This window comes from Ailuropoda melanoleuca, chromosome 7, assembly GCF_002007445.2.
Source record: "Ailuropoda melanoleuca isolate Jingjing chromosome 7, ASM200744v2, whole genome shotgun sequence".
NCBI classification, from domain to species: domain Eukaryota; kingdom Metazoa; phylum Chordata; class Mammalia; order Carnivora; family Ursidae; genus Ailuropoda; species Ailuropoda melanoleuca.
Window position 1 is genome coordinate 72,499,391 of NC_048224.1, and position 18,061 is coordinate 72,517,451.

The window sequence follows — 18,061 nt, forward strand, 5'->3', positions numbered from 1 at the left end:
TTTTTTAAAAAAAAAAAGATTTTATTTATTTGACAGAGAGAGACAGCTAATCAGAGAGGAAACACAGCAGGGGGAGTGGGAGAGGACGAAGCAGCCTTCCAGCAGAGGAGCCTGATGTGGGGCTCGATCCCAGAACGCTGGGATCACGCCCTGAGCCGAAAGCAGACGCTTAATGACTGTGCCACCCAGGCACCCCTCCTCTTCACCATTTTAAGCAATAGATATCCCTGTAAAACTGTAATCTTTTGTGTCTAGTTTTCTTCACTCAGCATAATGTATTTGAGACGCATCCATTGTTTATCAGTAATTTGTTCATCTTCGTTGCTGAGTAGAATTCCACTTAATATATAGACTGCAGTGTGTTTATGTGGCCACCTTTTTTTTTTTTTAAAGATTTTATTATTTATTTATTTGACAGAGATAGAGACAGCCAGCGAGAGAGGGAACACAAGCAGGGGGAGTGGGAGAGGAAGAAGCAGGCTCATAGCGGAGGAGCCCGATGTGGGGCTCGATCCCATAATGCCGGGATCACGTCCTGAGCCGAAGGCAGACGCTTAACCGCTGTGCCACCCAGGCGCCCCTATGCGGCCGCCTTTTGATGAGCATTTTGGTCAAAGAATAGTTTTTGAGTACAATTTTAACTGGCACAAGTCTTGATATCCACAGGTCATGCTAACAATTATAAGAATGTATGTTTTATAAGGTATTTCTGGTAATAGCTTACAAATAGATACATAGATAAATAGTATTTTCCAACTTCCAAGTAGAGATGATTGATGCTGTGTATTATACAAAAAGAAAAAGAGCAACTATCATTTTTTGCTCATCTGTCATATTTCAGGCACACTAATCTTCACATTAACCCTAGAAGGTGAGTAAAAATAGTAACAGTTTGTGTTTACTTACAGCCAAGCACTGTTCTTAATACTTGAATGATATTAACTCACCTAATCTTCATGTCAACCTCATGAGGTGTAGTTACTCTTACTACCACACTTCACATACTAGGAATTTAAGTGACTAGTCCAAAGTCACACAGTTAGCAAGTGATGGAGCTGACATTGACCATGGGCCATCTGTCTCTGGGACTCTTGCTGTTAACCGCTATACCCATGGCCTCCTTCATTTTTAGTTAAAGAGGCTGAACCTGAGAGATTTAATAAGACATACCAAAGGTGATGTAGTTAGGGTTAATACCCCAGTTCAAATCCTGGTTTGATTGACTTTTAAAGTCCAAGCTTTGATGTACTTGGGAAATGATATGTCCGTGAATAACTAGGATGACATCAGCTGGGTACACAAGAGCTAGAGTATACCAGAAGAGCTATCGAAGAGTGAATGAGGCTGTCAGTTTTCATAGGAGCAATCAGGGAGAGTGTGGTGAGATAAATGAACCTCAAAGGGAAAATAAGATTTTTTGATGAGAGGTGATTTGGTTGGGTCTGCAAAGAGTGTGAGTGTGAGTGTGAGTGATATGTTAGTGGTGACAGTAGAAAATCCAAACATGACCGATTTCAAGTCTCCAAGGACAGCCCTGGAGAATATAAACATTTTAGGAGAAAGACTAGGCTATGAAAGGACACAGAGAAGGGATGCCTAAAGAAGTAGGAGAAGAAAAGGTGAGGAATGGGGTGATTCAAGTGAACAAAAGGGAGGCTCATTGCAGCTGAAAGATCTGAAAGAAAAGTACTGAAAAATGGCCACCAAATTTGTCATTTAGAAAGTCACTGGCACCTGTAGGGAGAGTATTTTTAGTGAAGACAGAAGAGTCGTTTTGCAGGTGGTTGAAGAAAGAATAGGGGAGGAAGGGGATACAGGACATGTAGACCACTCCTTGAAGAACTAAAGATGGGAAGGGCATAGAAAGAAAACAGTGGGTATGTGGTCAAGGCAAGGACTATGATGAAAAGGTCTAACCATGTTGATAACTGAGAGAGAGAGAGAGAGAGCCTTCGGTGAGGGGAGGGTGACACTGGCGGGAGTGAGGAGCCGCTGATGGAGCAGGGTCCCAGACGAGGCAGGGAAAGATCCATCCACATGCACTGAATATCCGCTTAATGGACGTAGCGTGCACCATTAGCGTGGTGTATTGGGACCAAAAATAAAAATAAAAAAATAAAAAATAACACAATAGGATGTAACTCAGAAACAGATGAGGGAAGGTGATATCTTACATTTCTTGGTAGATGCCATAGTTTCAAAAAGAAAAAAAAAATGCCTATGGGAACTGCTCTTTTGTTCAATTAAAATTAAGATTATCTTTGTAGCTGAGTTTAATTGAAGTTTCCACTCTACTGTTCAAATAATGAGTTTGAACTTGGGACTGTTGGACTTGGCAACGAAATAGGCTTCACTGAAATTTGCAAAGCCTGACACAAATAGGACAGAAATTTGCAAAGCCTGCCCCTTCTCTTGAGAGTTTTTAGGTTTTGTTCCTTTTTTTTTTTTCTTTTAAGTGCCAAGATATTCTTCCAGATTTGACTCTATCTTCACATTTCATATCTTGGGGTACTACGCAGCACATTACTTGCTAGTATCTTTAACTGATTTGAGAAACTCCCTATATCATTCACTTGATCTGCAGATTTTTTTTTCATTATTTTGGGTGAGCAGAAGCATATATTGTTTTGTTGAAAAAAATTATTTTAGGGGCGCCTGGGTGGCTCAGTCATTTAAGCATCTGCCTTTGGCTCAGGTCATGATCCCAGAGTCCTGGGATCTGCGGTTATCCAGCTCCTTGCTCAGCAGGGAGCCTGCTTCTCCCTCTCTTTCTGTCCCTCCCCCTGCTCATGCTCTCTCTCTCTCTCTCTCAATCTGTGTCAAATAATAAATCTTTAAAAAATCTATTTTAATTACTGCACAGAATAAAGGGAAACGCTGATATGTCAGTTTCCATAAGCACCCTTCTTCCACAGATCTCCAAGCATTCCAAGTCCTGCTTATGAGTCTTATTAGAAACCCAGGGAGGATGCCATGGGGTGATGTCCCTTTTGACCTGTGGACAAACCGAGGCAGACCTCAAGACCACTCAGTCTCCCACTGTAAGCTCAATGATGCCGGCAGGAAATCAAAACGACCAGATTATATCTTGAGGGCAATTCAGACCTTCTGGGTCCCTAATTGCTCCTCCTGTAGGGAGAGTCTTTTGAGGGGAAATGGTCTGGTACTCAGAACTGTGAGTTCTCAGGCTCATTCCTTAGATCTGTCTCCATGGTTGACTCAAAGCTGCACAAATAATATCTGAAGAGAAAAATATGTATCAAACATGAAGATATTTTGAGCCTCGTTTTTCTTTAGTTCAGACTAAGTAGGGTGCCTGTGACTGGGAGCTGGGAGCTCTGGATGAAATGCTTTAGTGCGTTTCAACAGTCGAGCCCACAGCTCCCTGCTCCGAGGAGCTTCACCACGCGATGGGGCAGCTCGCTACCCCCCTCCTCATGTTCTGGAGACCCGAATTGTGGTGGTTCAATTCTGAAAATTGTTAGCTACTCAGACCAGACATGTGGATTATAAAATTTCACTGCCGATAGCATCAAAACCCTGAGTCAACTATGCCAAAACATGTTCTTATAATCAAAAACACTGTCATGTCAAGACTTGAGAAGTTGGGTGGTTGTTTGTTGTTTTGTTTTTTTTTTTAAAACTATCCCACCATTAAATTAAAAGGTTTCCTCTAAATTTCATATTAAGAATTAAAATCACTCTAATAACCTTAGACTTTTATTTTTTAAGAGAGAAGAGCAATTACTCCTTATAATGTTTTTTTTTTTTCTTATTCTCTGTACTACAGCTTTCTGGTTATACGTGGAAACTTCCAGGAAGCTAAAATTAAAGCTTAAATGATGTTAGTGGGAGTGTACATTACCCTGAAAAAAATGGATGGAACTTAGTTTCAGCTCCTAAACATTGTGAAAGAGGTCACATATTTTAATCTGATCTAATTCCAATAATAATGGTGTTAAAAGGAAGTTCAGTAATGGTAATGACCATCAGTTATTGAGTGCTCCGAGCTATTCATCTTTCTGTTCTCTGAGATTAGGTTGGTATTATTTATCTTTATTTACCTAAAAGTTAACCAAAGGTTACAGAGGTTAAGTAAAATTCATATGTTTATAAATAAGGGGACCAAGAATTCAAACTCGAGTCTCTGACTCCAGAGCCCATGCACTGAACCACTATGTCCAACTGCTAAAAATCATTAAAAGAGATTAAAAGAGCACCTTAAGCAAGGTTGGTGACATATTTAACAAATTAAATAATCTTGTATTAACTCTAGTGACATTGCTGGCTTACGTGTTTCTTGAAATATCTCTGACAGCAATAGTTTGGATCTTTTTAGATTAGTGAAGTCCTACTGTATGGGACACATTTGGGACTTTTTTAGGCCACTAAACATTCAGATGTAGAAAATGATTTCTTAAATAAGCCTGTTGTATCCCACGAATAGAACACCTTTTGATACATGAGCCTTTCCTAGACTTGTCTAACTGCCCATGTCCTGTTGCGTATGGCCGTCTTTTCTCCTCTAGATTCTAGAAAAGCTGAGTGTGAAAAGACTAGAAGGGAGAATGTAGCTAGCAGACACTGAAATTGTTTGGAAATTGAGGGAGAAGTCAACGGCCTTCCTCTGCCCTTTCAGGTAGATACAAGACACAGAAGAACTTCCGGAGTTTGTGTTTTCTTAGGGGAGGGAAGGGGAGGTGGGAACTTCCCAAGGTGTGAGAAGCACAAAGAGGGACCTTTCTCATTTCTTACGGAAATACTTGAAACCCTTTCAAGATTCTTCACAACAGGAGAAGATGCCTCTTGGGTGGGTGAGGACTGCAGTGTTCTTGGATTCTGGTGGGGTGGGGGGAGGAACAAATTCAAAGAAAAGCCCACAGTGCACACAGAGTTGTGCGTTGCTTCTCATGCAGCAAGGCAGAATCCTATCTGTAAATGGAAAGCAGTGGCGAGAGGGTACCTTCTGCAACCCCATTAGGAAAAGATAAATTGTTGCATAAGTGCTATTAAAATAAGTTTGAAGAAGTAGCTTATACTATCTTGAAAAGTGAGATATTGTAAAAAAAAAAAATTTAAGTGCTGACAGAAGTGATACATCATGTTCTCTTGTTTTGCGTTTATTTTTCTTATGGAGAATTTCAAACATTCCTAATGTACAAAGACAGTAAAATGAACCCAACTTCAACAATTATCAACTCACCGCCAATTTGTTACATGTTGCCTGCGTCTCCCCAGAATAGTATTTGAAACAAATACTAGAAACTATATTATTTCATCTCTGAATATTTCAGCACGTATTTCCGGAAGATGCTCTCTTTTAAACAAAACTGCAATATCATTACCACACCTAAAAAATTAGCAGCCACCCCTTAACATCATCAAATAGGCAAAAACTGTTCAAATTGCCGATAGTCTCATGAATGTCATACTTTTTTCTTTTTTTCTTACTATGTTCAGTTAGCCAGCATATAGCACATCGTTAGTTTTTGATGTAGTGTTCAATGATTCATTAGTTGCCTGTAACACCCAGTGTTCATTGCAATATGTGCCCTCCTTGATACCATCACCTGGTTACCCCATGCCCCCACCCCCTCCCTCTGAAACCCTCAGTTTGTTTCCAGAGTCCAGTGTCTCTCATGGTTTGTCTCCCGTTCTGATTTCTTCCCATTCATTCTTCCCTTCCTGATGTCCTCCACACTATTCCTTATGTTCCACATATGAGTGAAACCGGATGATAATTGTATTTCTCTGCTTGACTTATTTCACCTAGCATAGTCCCCTCCAGTTCCATCCATGTAGATGCAAATACTGGGTATTCATCCTTTCTGTTGGCTGAATAATATTCCATTGTATATATGGACCACATTTTCTTTATCCATTCATCTGTTGAAGGGCATCTCGGTTCCTTCCACAGTTTGGCTATTGTGGACATTGCTGCTATGAACATTGGGGTGCAAGTGCCCCTTCTTTTCACTACATCTGTATCTTTAGAGTAAATACCCAGTAGTGCAATTGCTGGATTGTAGGGTAGTTCTATTTTTAACCTTTTGAAGGACCTCCGTACTGTTTTCCGAAGTGGCTGTACCAACTTGCATTCCTACCAACAGTGTAAGAGGGATCCCCTTTCTTCACAACATCTTCCAACATTTGTTGTTTCCTGCCTTGTCAATTTTTGCCATTCTGACTGGTGTAAGGTGGTATCTCAGCGTGGTTTTGATTTGAATTTCCCTGATGACTAATGATGTTGAACATTTTTTCTTGTGTCTGTTAGGTATTTGTATGTCTTCTTTGGAGAAGTATCTGTTCATGTCTTCTGCCCATTTTTTTATTTGATTATTTGTTTTTTGGTTGTTGAGTTTGAGAAGTTCTTTATAGATTTTGGATACCAGCCCTTTATCTGTAATGCCATTTGCAAATATCTTCTCCCATTCTGTGGGTTGCCTCTTAGTTTTGTTGACTTTTTCCTTGGCTGTGGAGAAACTTTTTATCTTGATGAAGTCCCAAAAGTTCATTTTTGCTTTTGTTTCCCTTGCCTTTGGAGACATGTCTTGAAAGAATTTGCTAGGGCTGTTATCAAAGAGGTTGCTGCCTATGTTCTCCTCTAGGATTTTGATGGATTCCTGTCTTATCTTTCATCCATTTTGAGTTTATCTTTGTGCATGGTATAAGAGAATGGTCCAGTTTCATTCTTCTGTATGTAGCTGTCCAGTTTTCCCAGCACCATTTATTGAAGAGACTGCCTTTATCCCATTGGATATTTCTTCCTGATTTGTCAAAGATTAGTTGACCACAGAGTTGAGGGTCCATTTCTGGAGACTAAAATTTGTATGGAACCAGAAAAGACCCTGAATCGCCAAGGGAATGTTGAAAAAGAAAAACAAAGCGGGGGCATCACATTGCCTGACTTCAAACTATATTACAAAGCTGTGATCACCAAGACAGCATGGTAATTGGCACAAAAACAGACACATAAATCAATGGAATGGAATGTCATACTTTTATTAACAGATTTTTGAAATTAAGATCCAGCTAAGATCCACACATTGCAGTCATCTTTTTTAAAAAAATCAATAGGATTCCCTGCCTCAACCCCCTGCCACTATTGCTCATCCCCCCCCACACACACAACTTAATTATTGAAAAAAAAAAAAAACACTTTCCTTCAGAGTTTCTTTCAGTCTGGATTTTGTTGATTATTTCCCTTTGGCATAGTGTAACATATTCCTGTAACTGCTGTATTTCCTAAAAACTGGACATTGCCTCTGAGGCTTGGTCAGACTCAGGTTTGGTGGGGTTTTTTTGTTTGTTTCTTTTGGTCAAGACTATTTCACAGTGTTTGCTTTCATGAGAAGGGTCTTTTTTTTTTTTTTTTGAAGATTTTTTATTTATTAATTTGACAGAGATAGAGACAGCCAGCGAGAGAGGGAACACAAGCAGGGGGAGTGGGAGAGGAAGAAGCAGGCTCATAGCAGAGGAGCCTGATGTGGGGCTCGATCCCATAACGCTGGGATCACGCCCTGAGCCAAAGGCAGACGCTTAACCGCTGTGCCACCCAGGCGCCCCATGAGAAGGGTCTTAATATCTAGTTAGCTCTTTTCTGTGTTCAGTGCCAAGTCTCCCGATGTTTCTGGTTTTCTCAGCTCTTTGTTCAGTGTCCTGCAGTGAGCTGGAGCTTCTGGGCAAGGTTATGGCCTCCCAGCTTTAGACTACTAGGAATTTTCAAGGATCTATCACCCCAAAATTAAGTTTTTTCACAATGAGTTTTTAAAAAATAAACATATCATTCAATTCAATTAATGAATTTTCAGAAAATAAGTAAAACTGCTACTAAGACAAATTTTTTAAAAATTTAAAAGCACACTCTTCTAATTGGATGAACGAGACCATTATTTTGAGCCTCCTTTGTCGTAGTCTATTTCTACTTGTTCTTTACCCGTTGTTTATTATGTGTCAATTTCACTTTACTATTTATTTAACGCTCTTTGATAACTAGTATATCTTGAATATGCAGACCTTGGATTCTTAGACTTTGGATTCCATGCAGCTGGTCTTCTGCAGGAGAACCTCAAGCAGAATCATGCCTCTGCAGTTCCGCTTGAGTCTTCCTGGTGTTTGCTTTGTACTCAGATGGCTGTCTTCTGAGCTGGAGCATGTTTGCCTCCCTCCTCTCCTCTCTTCTCTTCCCTTTCCTACCTCCTTCCCTAACTTTCTTCTTTTTCTCTTTACTTTTTATCTAGCCAGCATGATAACTCTCTTCCCGGGTGTAGTTTTAAGCCTCCTGACACTGATAAAATCTGTGTTGATGCAAAGAAATTACTTGGGAATGGTGAAATGTGAGCTTGATTCTCTGTGCCCAGTGCTATCTTTCCAAATGCATAGACATTTAGCAAACCCTGGCAATAAGTCCCAACTGTGTCCTAGGCATGTGGGGAGAGAGACAAGTTGCAACACGGTGGAAATGCTAACAAGATTAGATGCAAACAGAGTCCCATGTGACAACTAACAGGTGGCTCTAGGAGGGAGAATTGAGAAAGGGCTTATTCTTGGGAGGAACATTTAAACCAAGTCTTCAGAGAATATAATGAGGACCACATATTTGTGTAAAAATAGTTAACATACCTTTACATTGTTTCCCTTATTTTGTTGAGGCACTGAACCCAAGTTCTTGCTAATGGGCCTACATGATTTTTGTGTATTGCAACAACTTACTATATCATATGTATGCAAATATGTGTAAGTTTACAATATCATCCTCGCTAGCCTTCCCACCCAATTAATAGTGGGGAAACAAGTTCTCTTAAGCATGGGAAGTTCCAGGGTGTGGGAGGCTTACGGTCACCTTCCTCCACTGCACCAGGATCCTGTCTTTCAGATAGTAGTGAGAGAAGGTTCCCAAGATATGAACTCCTGAGTTATCGCAAAAGTCCGCAGATCCACAGGTGCGCTAAGCATTATCTTTTGGCTGAGTAAATTACAGTCTCCCATACAGATGTATTCCTTTTTCTCTAATGTAAATAAAATAAGTACTGTTGCTCTTATAGTACAAAACCTTTTAGAAGTATCAGTGAAGGCACAGTAGTGGCTCTCTGACATTATGTAAACTTCTAAAGAACAGATACTAAAATAGAATTACTCTCTTGTATGCCTGGAGGTGTGTGTGTTTTGCAGTTGGGAGTTCCCGGAAAACTTTTGACATTAAAGGGGTCTTTATAAAATGCATAGTGCTGAGGATCACACAACATTGTGAATGTCCTTAATACCATCGAATTGTATGCTTATCAGTGGTTGCAGTGGCAGATCTTACATCATGTCTATTTTGCCACAATAAAAAAAAGTCTACTAAAAATTGTTTCTTGTTTTTTTTTAAGATTATTTATTTATTTATTTATTTATTTGGCAGAGAAAGATACAGCCAGCGAGAGAGGGAACACAAGCAGGGGGAGTGGGAGAGGAAGAAGCAGGCTCCCAGCAGAGGAGCCTGATGTGGGGCTCGATCCCAGGACTCCGGGATCACGCCCTGAGCTGAAGGCAGATGCTTAACGCCTGAGCCACCCAGGCGCCCCTTAAAGTTGTTCCTAACTTACCAAAACACACATGCAAATCAGGGGATCTCCTATTTGAAGAAATTGGATGTCGTTGGCCCGGAGCTTTGATTAATTTGGCACATGTTTAACCATCACCAGGCAAGGCTGTGCTCTGTCACTTTTTAAGTGTCAGTGAACCAGAGCATCCTGCATTTCAGGAGCTTGTAGTCTAGAGGGGACGGCACTTAGCTCATCCCTCGTGCATGTGTAACCGCATAACATGATTCCACACTGTGATGTGACTTTACACTCCGGTAAGTGCCATGAAAGGAAAAGTATACAGAGCTCTGCAGGCATGGAAGGGGGTGGGAGTGGGGGGTAGTCCCGGTGTTCAGAGAAGACTTCTCTGAGCAAGTGACAGTTGGGCTGAGATTTGAATAACGAGTGAGTATAGACAACAGTCATAAGAGGTCATCGACTACTTTTCCATTTCAGACTGTTCTCCTTAATGGCAGGAACCGTGTGTTCTTCACCACACCCCCCACAGGTAACACTGGGCACGTCGTGAGCCCCAGTTAACTGTTAAGTGGTGAATCAATAAAACATTGAGTGGAAATGCTTATGCTGGGTGTGTTCCAAGGATGTTTGTGGGACCTGGCACCACCTGTTTTCACATCTTTAATTTTCATATTTTTAATTTGATTGGTTTTACAAAGAACTTTGGATGACATTATGACCTTCGCATATACAGGAAATGCTTCACAATTTAATGGCTAAATGTGTCTTTTTGTACCCTCAACTGAATCTGATGCTTCTTTAATTGTTCTGTATTCTCGCTTACAGTTTTGTATCCGCTCTCCCACCAATGTGTTCTAGATAGCGTACTTTGAAGAGAAAATGTCTGTTAGCCCTTAAGAACACAGTTTTCTCTTTATTTTATATGAATACACATTTTGAAGCTGTATATTTTGCAAACGAGACAGAACAACTGGTTTGTATGGCTCATGGTCAAACATCAGATGCCCAGACCGAGCCCACCATGTGCATGTGTTTCTTCAGGAACACAGAGTCTATGGGGTGGGTGGAGGTGGGTTTGCCATCTGCCTGAGATGCATGTTAACTTTTCAGGTGGAGGAGAAGTGAGGTAGGGAGAGAGGGTCTACGTGATTGGCAACATGTAAATGGAGTCTTTCAGGACATCTACACTGGCTAAAGTAAAACTTACTGGGTTTTTTTTTTCGTATATAATTTTTTCGTGATTTCTCATCTTGAGCCAAATTTTGGATCAGTATTAACTCCCATACCAAAAACAGAAAAGAAAAGGAAAACAAGGGAGAGGTAAGGATAAACCGTTGTCCTTAAAATACCCTGCTGGAAAGTCAGTTAAGGTTTCCAATGTAAACAAAGGTGTAATGATTAGGGAAAGTGATTGCTGGAGACCTTTGTCACTATCCAGATTATTTCCGCAGAGATTTGGATGTGGCATAAGTCAAATAACATGCCCCAAATTCACACGTTACACGTAGTAGGTGTATTCCTGGTAGGGTGTCTCTCAACACCAGTCTAGTAATTACACCTTCTTTTGTTTCTAAATCTAGGGACTTGGAATAGTGTATCACTTTCAACTTTTTTATTATATGTCAAGTCCCAGGAGAGATAATAAAATTTTCATATGAATGCCATAGTTGTTTTTTTTCCAACTTTTTATTGTATGTCAAGCCCCAGGATAGACAGTAAAATTTTTCACATGAATTCCATAGTTTTTATTATGTGGTTTCCATTGAGAACTCTGGGCCACTTACAGCATCAGATTTTTAAGGTTTTGGTCAAGGAGGTATATGTTAAGATGAATAGTAAGAATTGTGGTAACAGTCAAAAACTGTATATTAAGGTCAGAAGAGCTTAGGGAGAGTTTCTCATTTAAAAACTGGTACCTCTATCCTGTCAAGGGAGAAATAAATTAGAAAAATTATAACAATAATAACACTTTTTAAATACTTTTTAAGAGCATCTAATAATTTTTCTTTTTCTTTCTAGGAAAAGCCATTGACAAAATCTCTACAACGTGGAGAAGATCCCCAATTTGACCAAGTATGTGATAATAAGTTATATATGTATATATTATATTCTGGGCTTTATTTATTTCAAAATGCACAAAAGATAAGGGTTGGATGCTCATTATTAGTGTATTGATTAACTTCCTCAAAAAAGATAAAGGGATATGATCTCAGGAACTGTGTCTCTCAGCTTTTACAGTTATGGCTTAAAGCAGACATTCAGTAGATGTCTATTGATTTGAACTGGAAAGAATGGGAATATTTTGGAATAATACGAATAGGCCCTCAATTGACTGTTTCCTAAATCTTTGTATACCAGAATTAAAGAAACTAAGAAAAGATAAAGGAACTTATATTCTAAAATTTAGTATATCTTTTTATATTGTCATCCAGCTTTTTTTGAATGCCTGCTATTTGCTTGACACAATGTTACAAAATACAAAATCGACAAGAATTCAATGTTGTGAGAGAGAAATCACTTAAACAGTCATCATAAGATAGTGTAGTAACTTAGATTCTAATAGAGAATGTGATACATGAATAAAACAATGTAAGGCAGGATAAATACAAGGAAAGTCTTTTCAGAGTAGATCAGGACTAGAAAAAGGGCGTCCTACTCTCAACAGCAGGTAGTAAGCATAGGAAACCAGGATCTGATAGCTTCCGGCTCAGTAACTACAGGCTTCACGTGTGTTGAAGAATGATGGGTGACAGGGCATCAGAGGAAGTGAGAGATGTGTTTGTGGTGTTTCCTGAGTTGATGCAGTTAACGGTGGAGAAGACAGCACATTCGCCTTCAAAAACCTCACTTGAAGCCAGTGGTAGAGACAAAAACCTGTTGGATGCACCACAGTCTGATCTGATACGTGGGGGTTTCTTGTCCTATGGAGAATGCACAGAGTGCACTTTTCAGCAGGCCTTTGAAATTGCCTTTCATGTGGAATCAGAAGGAAAGTTCTCTGGCTGTTGAAGTCCAGACTTGTTCAGTCCAAAACTGTAAGGACTGGGGACGTATGGGTGTCTGAGCCCGACCGCGTCAGGCTCCCTCTCAGTTGGGAGTCTGCTTCTCCCCCTCCCTCTGCTCCCCTCCCCCACCCCAATCATGTTCTCTCTCTCTCAAATAAATACATAAAATATTTTCTAAGTAAAAAAAGAAACCCTGTAAGGACTGATTATAGACATTGAATTCTGCATTTTCTGTTGTATAAGCTGTTCGTGGAGGGAAACGGTTTATGCTCACAGTCAGTGTCCGAGGGCTGATGTGGTGCTGAGTTTGCTCTCTGGTGCTGGTAGAACTGGCTGTTTTCTGGAATGCTGGCAAAGTGGAGTATGTGCTTCATCTCCCTGTGTTGTGGAACTTCTCTTGTCATATCATCCTTAGTTGTTGTCTGGTGGGTTCTATGGTGGTCAGAGACCCTGAGCAAACATTTGGGGTCATTATTTTGAAAATAGGGCAAGTTGTGGCTCTTTCTTTTTTCCTCAAGAATGTAAATATTTGGGGTGCTTGGGTGGCTCTGTTGGTTAAGTGCCTGCCTTCAGCTCAGGTCGTGATCCCATGAGCCCCACATTGGGCTCCCTGCTCAGTCTGCTTCTCTCTCCTTCTGCCGCTCACCCCTGCTTGTGCTCTCTTTTGTGCTCTCTCTCTCTCAAATAAATGAAATCTTTAAAAAAAATGTAAATATTTATCATCCGTTGTCCATAATTTTTCACTGTATTTTATGTTCTCTGTCTGTATTTTGTCCTATTTCTATCTTAGATATTCCTGTCCTAGGAGATCACTGTCCTTTGCTCAAAAACAAAATTTATTTTTCTTGAGCTTAATGTATATCTTTCTTTATTCTCTGGGACAATAGTACTTCTAAATTTTAACATGGCAGAGAATCGTTATCCCAAATGAGTTGGCTTAAACACAATTTCCCACTTGTAAGTCAGCCCTCTGCTTCTGCTTTTCAGCGTTGTGGCAGAGGGATAGCCTTTGGAATTAGACAGACTGGGCTTAAATCCTGACTTTGCCACTTTAATTACCTATAATACTTTTAACCTTGTTGCACAGAATGTCGAAATGCAGACTCTCTGCCCTGCCCCAGATCTGACCGAATCAGATTCTGCCGCTTAGCAGGACCTCCAGGTGACCCACGCACACGCTAATGCCCTAGCAGTGCTGTTCCGTGACACAGCCCTCTGTATTAAAGACACTTTATGAGTGAATCAGTAGTAGGATGGCCACTGAGAACGTTCAAATAAGACACAGTAGATTATCCTCTCCTCATTGTCATAAATTTGCACATGAACCAGGAGAGAAGGCAGCCTACAAGCCTAGATCACTTTTAAGAGCTAGCAAGCCTCCCGAGCCATAAGGAAACTTGATGGAAATTGGTCCACCTGTGCCCGTTTACTGTTTTGCCAGCAAATTATAACAATCGAGGTTCCATTGGCAATGCCATGGATGTATCAAGCTCTCTTAGTCTTTTGATATTAAACATTCAGATTATATGATTCCCCTTGTTCTAATACCAAGCAGTAGGATTGTAATTTGGATTCACACAGAGGTCCGTCTATGTGAAAAGAACATGCTGGCAAGGCCACCTTGCATGGCTAGACTCTGTTGCTATGATCGTGGGAGCAGTGGTAACAGTAGAAAGGGTATTCATGTAGTACTTACCATAGGACAGGCACTAGGCTAAGTACCTCCTTTGAGCAGTATGCAGCCGGTCCCTGTTTAGAGAACATTTTTATCAGTTTCCTCCTTTTAAATGTCACTCGCATGAATGATAGACTAGAGAACGCCGAGCTTCTGCACTTTCAGTGCCTGATCCCGGGTGGTCCTGTTTATTCCTCCACTTAATAAGCCCATGATTTATTTTTCTCTTGCTAGAAATAGAAACCAAAAAAAAAAAAAAAATCACGTAATACTTTATAATTTATGAAGCCCCTTCTCATGCATGATCTCAACTGACATCACTCACTGCTTCCAACAACCCCAAGAAGAAGCCGCCATCATCATCATCACCATCATGATCTCTGTATTACATTTCATGGGAATGAGTCTCAGGGAACTTGCTCAACACCGTATGACTAAAGCCTGAAGGAGCCAGACTGGCATCCACATGTTTGGACTATAAAGCCAGTGCTTTTTACTCTATAACGTGCTTCTAAATCTAAAAACTAAAGTGGTGAGAATTCAGAGGCAAGTTTTCAACACTTAAGGGATCTCAGATCCTGCATCAGTAAAGATTAGGGTTGGCTGCAAATGACCCATAAAATAACAGTGACTTGAACAAGATAGTTTCTTTCTCTCACATTCAAGAAATACCAAGAAAATCAGTCTAGTATCTTTATATTATTTTTGTTTTCTTGTATATGGCTCATCTCCTTAGTCCAGTTTGGCTTCTAGAGCTCAGCCATTATGTCTGTATTCCAGGCAGCAGGAAGGAGAAATAGAAAAAGGATTATAGGGAAAAAATTAAAAAACAGAATGTCTCAACCTTGCACATGCTGCTTGAGCTCATATTCAGTTGGTGAGATCTTAATCACATAACCACAGACAGCTGTAGGAAAGATTGGGGAATTTTATTTTGGGCAATCATTTGTCCATCTAAAAATCAGGTATTTTATTGGGGCACCTGGGTGGTTCAGTCCATTAAGCGTCAACTCTTGATCTCAGCTCAGGTCTTGATCTCAGGGTCATGAGTTCAAGCCCTTCATTGGTCTCCCCATGGGGCATGGAGCCTACTTAAAAAAAAAGAAATAAATCAGATATTTTATAAATAAGAATAGACTAGATATTAGGTATTACCTATCTTTGCTAGATATCATATCCTGTATAGGATAGACCTGGGGGAAAAGCCCTATTGTTTCATAAATGACAAGATGTCTAAGCAGGATTGGTTTTTTTTTAAGTTAAGTATTAGTGGAAGAAAAATACTACTAGTAACTGCTTTACATATTGTATTTACATACAAATACTAGTATGTATTTTACATACATACCCACAAGGCTCTGTATGGGACAAAGAGATGTAAGGATGAGGACCCTGCATTCCAGAAGCTTCAATCTGAAAGAGTTTAAGGCAGTTACAGACAGCTCTGACAGGGGCCCCCATGTGTCAGAAATGCCACATGGATGGTGCAGACGGTAGACATTGTGAGATTTCAGGGAACCGAAGACATACACTTCAGGGCCAGATGGCTAGAAAAATCTTTCTAGAAGAGGACATAGTTTATCAGGTGCCTAAAACAATAGAAGCAATAGGAGTTTACTGGGTGTTGATGGTAAAGAGGATAGGAAATTCTGCAAAGGCCCTGAACAGAGAAATGACATTTCAAGTTATCTTTGGGGGCTGATGAACAGATCTGTTAGTTGAGACAGAAGATGTGTATTGTTAAAAGATAATATTCAAAAAGAGGCGACATTGTGACTCTCATAGAAATGTAAAATGAACACAGGTGAGAGACTTTATTTAACTCATGTTTAATGAGGAAGTTACAACCAGTTTAGAACAGAACCCCAACAGGGACCCATTTATAAGTCAGAAACATTGAAATGAATGCACAATCAGAGGCAAAACTGGCATTTTCCAGCAGTGGGAGAGTGAGGTGAATTGAACCTTCAGCTGGGCACAGTGTTTGTTCTGTCTGTAGACAAGAATCTTTGGCATTGCTATCAGTAGTCTATCATATGCACAATTTTAAAATAGCTCAAAGGCATTAAAAGGTGCAGAGCTCCCGCAGACTCAAATTAGATAACCCCTAGAGAGGTGAGCTCTGAGCAATGCATAGTTTTCTACTGAGACACAAATTCTTCCTACTGGCTGGGAGGGTTAGGGAAGAGACTAGGTAGGAAGGGATCAGACTGTGGGAGACTTTAATGGCAGTGTGTGCGGGGGAAGGGCTTTGTCTCATATATACCAAGACCAGTTTGATCAAAGTAACAACTTGATGTTAACCCCGAGGTAGCAGGGTTCATGAATGAGGAGATCCTTGAAGTGTAGAGGCATTTGGGGAGTTTGGGTGTTGGTTTGAGACTGAAAGTGCCCAAACTAAAATGGAGACAGTGGAACTAGAAAGAATAATTATATGTAAAATTGTTTAAGAAGAATCAATATTGGTTGAGAAAAGTAGAAACAAAAAGTACTATGGTTTTCAACCATGATTTGGAACCATTTCTATTCAATTCAATTGAGTGGCCAAGCATACTCGGACCTGTGCAAGGTTCTGGGGTTACAAAAGCAGTCAGATAGAGCTCCTGCCCTCAAGGAATTCTCAATCCCAGGAAGAAGACAGACACCCCAACAAATAACAGCCCAGTGATGCTGTAACAGAGGTCCATTTCAAGTGCTGTGGGAACTCAGGCAAGGGAGCAGTACTGACACTCGGCAGGTGGACAGGTGTGTCACGGGAAGCAATCAGGGCCCAGTTGTGTTTTAAAGCTATCTGTTAGCCAGATGAAATGGGTTGGATCATGCCAGGCAGAAGGAGCTGCGTGGACAAAGAAGCTGAGTTGTGGAGAGCAGAGTACGGAGGAGGGGCCAGGGCTGAAGCGGAGCAGGCACACCGGGGCCCATTGCTCCGGGGCTGAAGGAGCCACACCGCAAAGTCCGGACTCTCTCGGATGGATAAAAAGTGCTTCCAACAGAGAAATGCGGGGCTTGAGGAGAGGTTATAAATCATTTTACACGTATTTAATTTTCAGGGAGGGTAGGATATCTCAGGAGAAATAACTGGGGCTCATTCATTTATGGGGTTGCTCAACAGACACTGAAGGATTAGAGACCAGAGCAAATGAGTGAAGAATACCCCAGGGAAACATAGTTTAGGATCAGGAAGTGGGATCCACAGAAGAGTGCCCAGAAAAAAAGGTGGCCGCCAAGAAAATGCGAGAAGCCTCAGAAGATGCAGCTTTCCAGGGCAGGGATGGGCCATGAGGGCAGCCAGGCAGAGATCCTCATGGAGGAACAAGAGATCAGCAGTTAGTTGCTCACTGGAAACCAGCTTTGAGAAAGCCTTTGACTGCGATGTTATTTGTTGGCATATAGAATGCATTTTCATAGTCGATAGATTAATATCACATAGTTTAAGAGACTGACTTTTGCAGCTAGGTTATGCTGGCTGGTTATGACTGGCAACACGTCAGTGAGAAGGCAGTGTACCAGACAGAACACGGTCATGGTACTGGTGGTGAGTTCCCTATCGGTGGTCTGTGGGGTGGGGGGTGGGGGGTCCTATGATGGGGCGCATGGTGAGCTCCCCCTTTTAACTTCAAGTGACTTTCCTCCATTATCAAAGTGTACAGATCTCCTTTTTATTTTTATTTTTTTTAAAGATTTTATTTATTTATTTGACAGAGATAGAGACAGCCAGCGAGAGAGGGAACAGAAGCAGGGGGAGTGGGAGAGGAAGAAGCAGGTTCATAGCGGAGGAGCCTGATGTGGGGCTGAATCCCATAACGCCGGGATCACGCCCTGAGCCAAAGGCAGAC

At 40.8% G+C, this 18,061-nt stretch overlaps 1 protein-coding gene across 1 annotated transcript in view; it reads left to right on the forward strand.

Moving 5' to 3' along the window:
* FRY (FRY microtubule binding protein) overlaps positions 1–18,061 on the forward strand; it is a 258,709-nt gene that overhangs the window by 57,861 nt on the left and 182,787 nt on the right. The window contains exon 3 of the mRNA XM_034663782.1: positions 11,565–11,618. Within this exon, the coding sequence (XP_034519673.1) occupies positions 11,565–11,618 (54 nt within the window). The remainder of the gene's footprint in view (positions 1–11,564; positions 11,619–18,061) is intronic.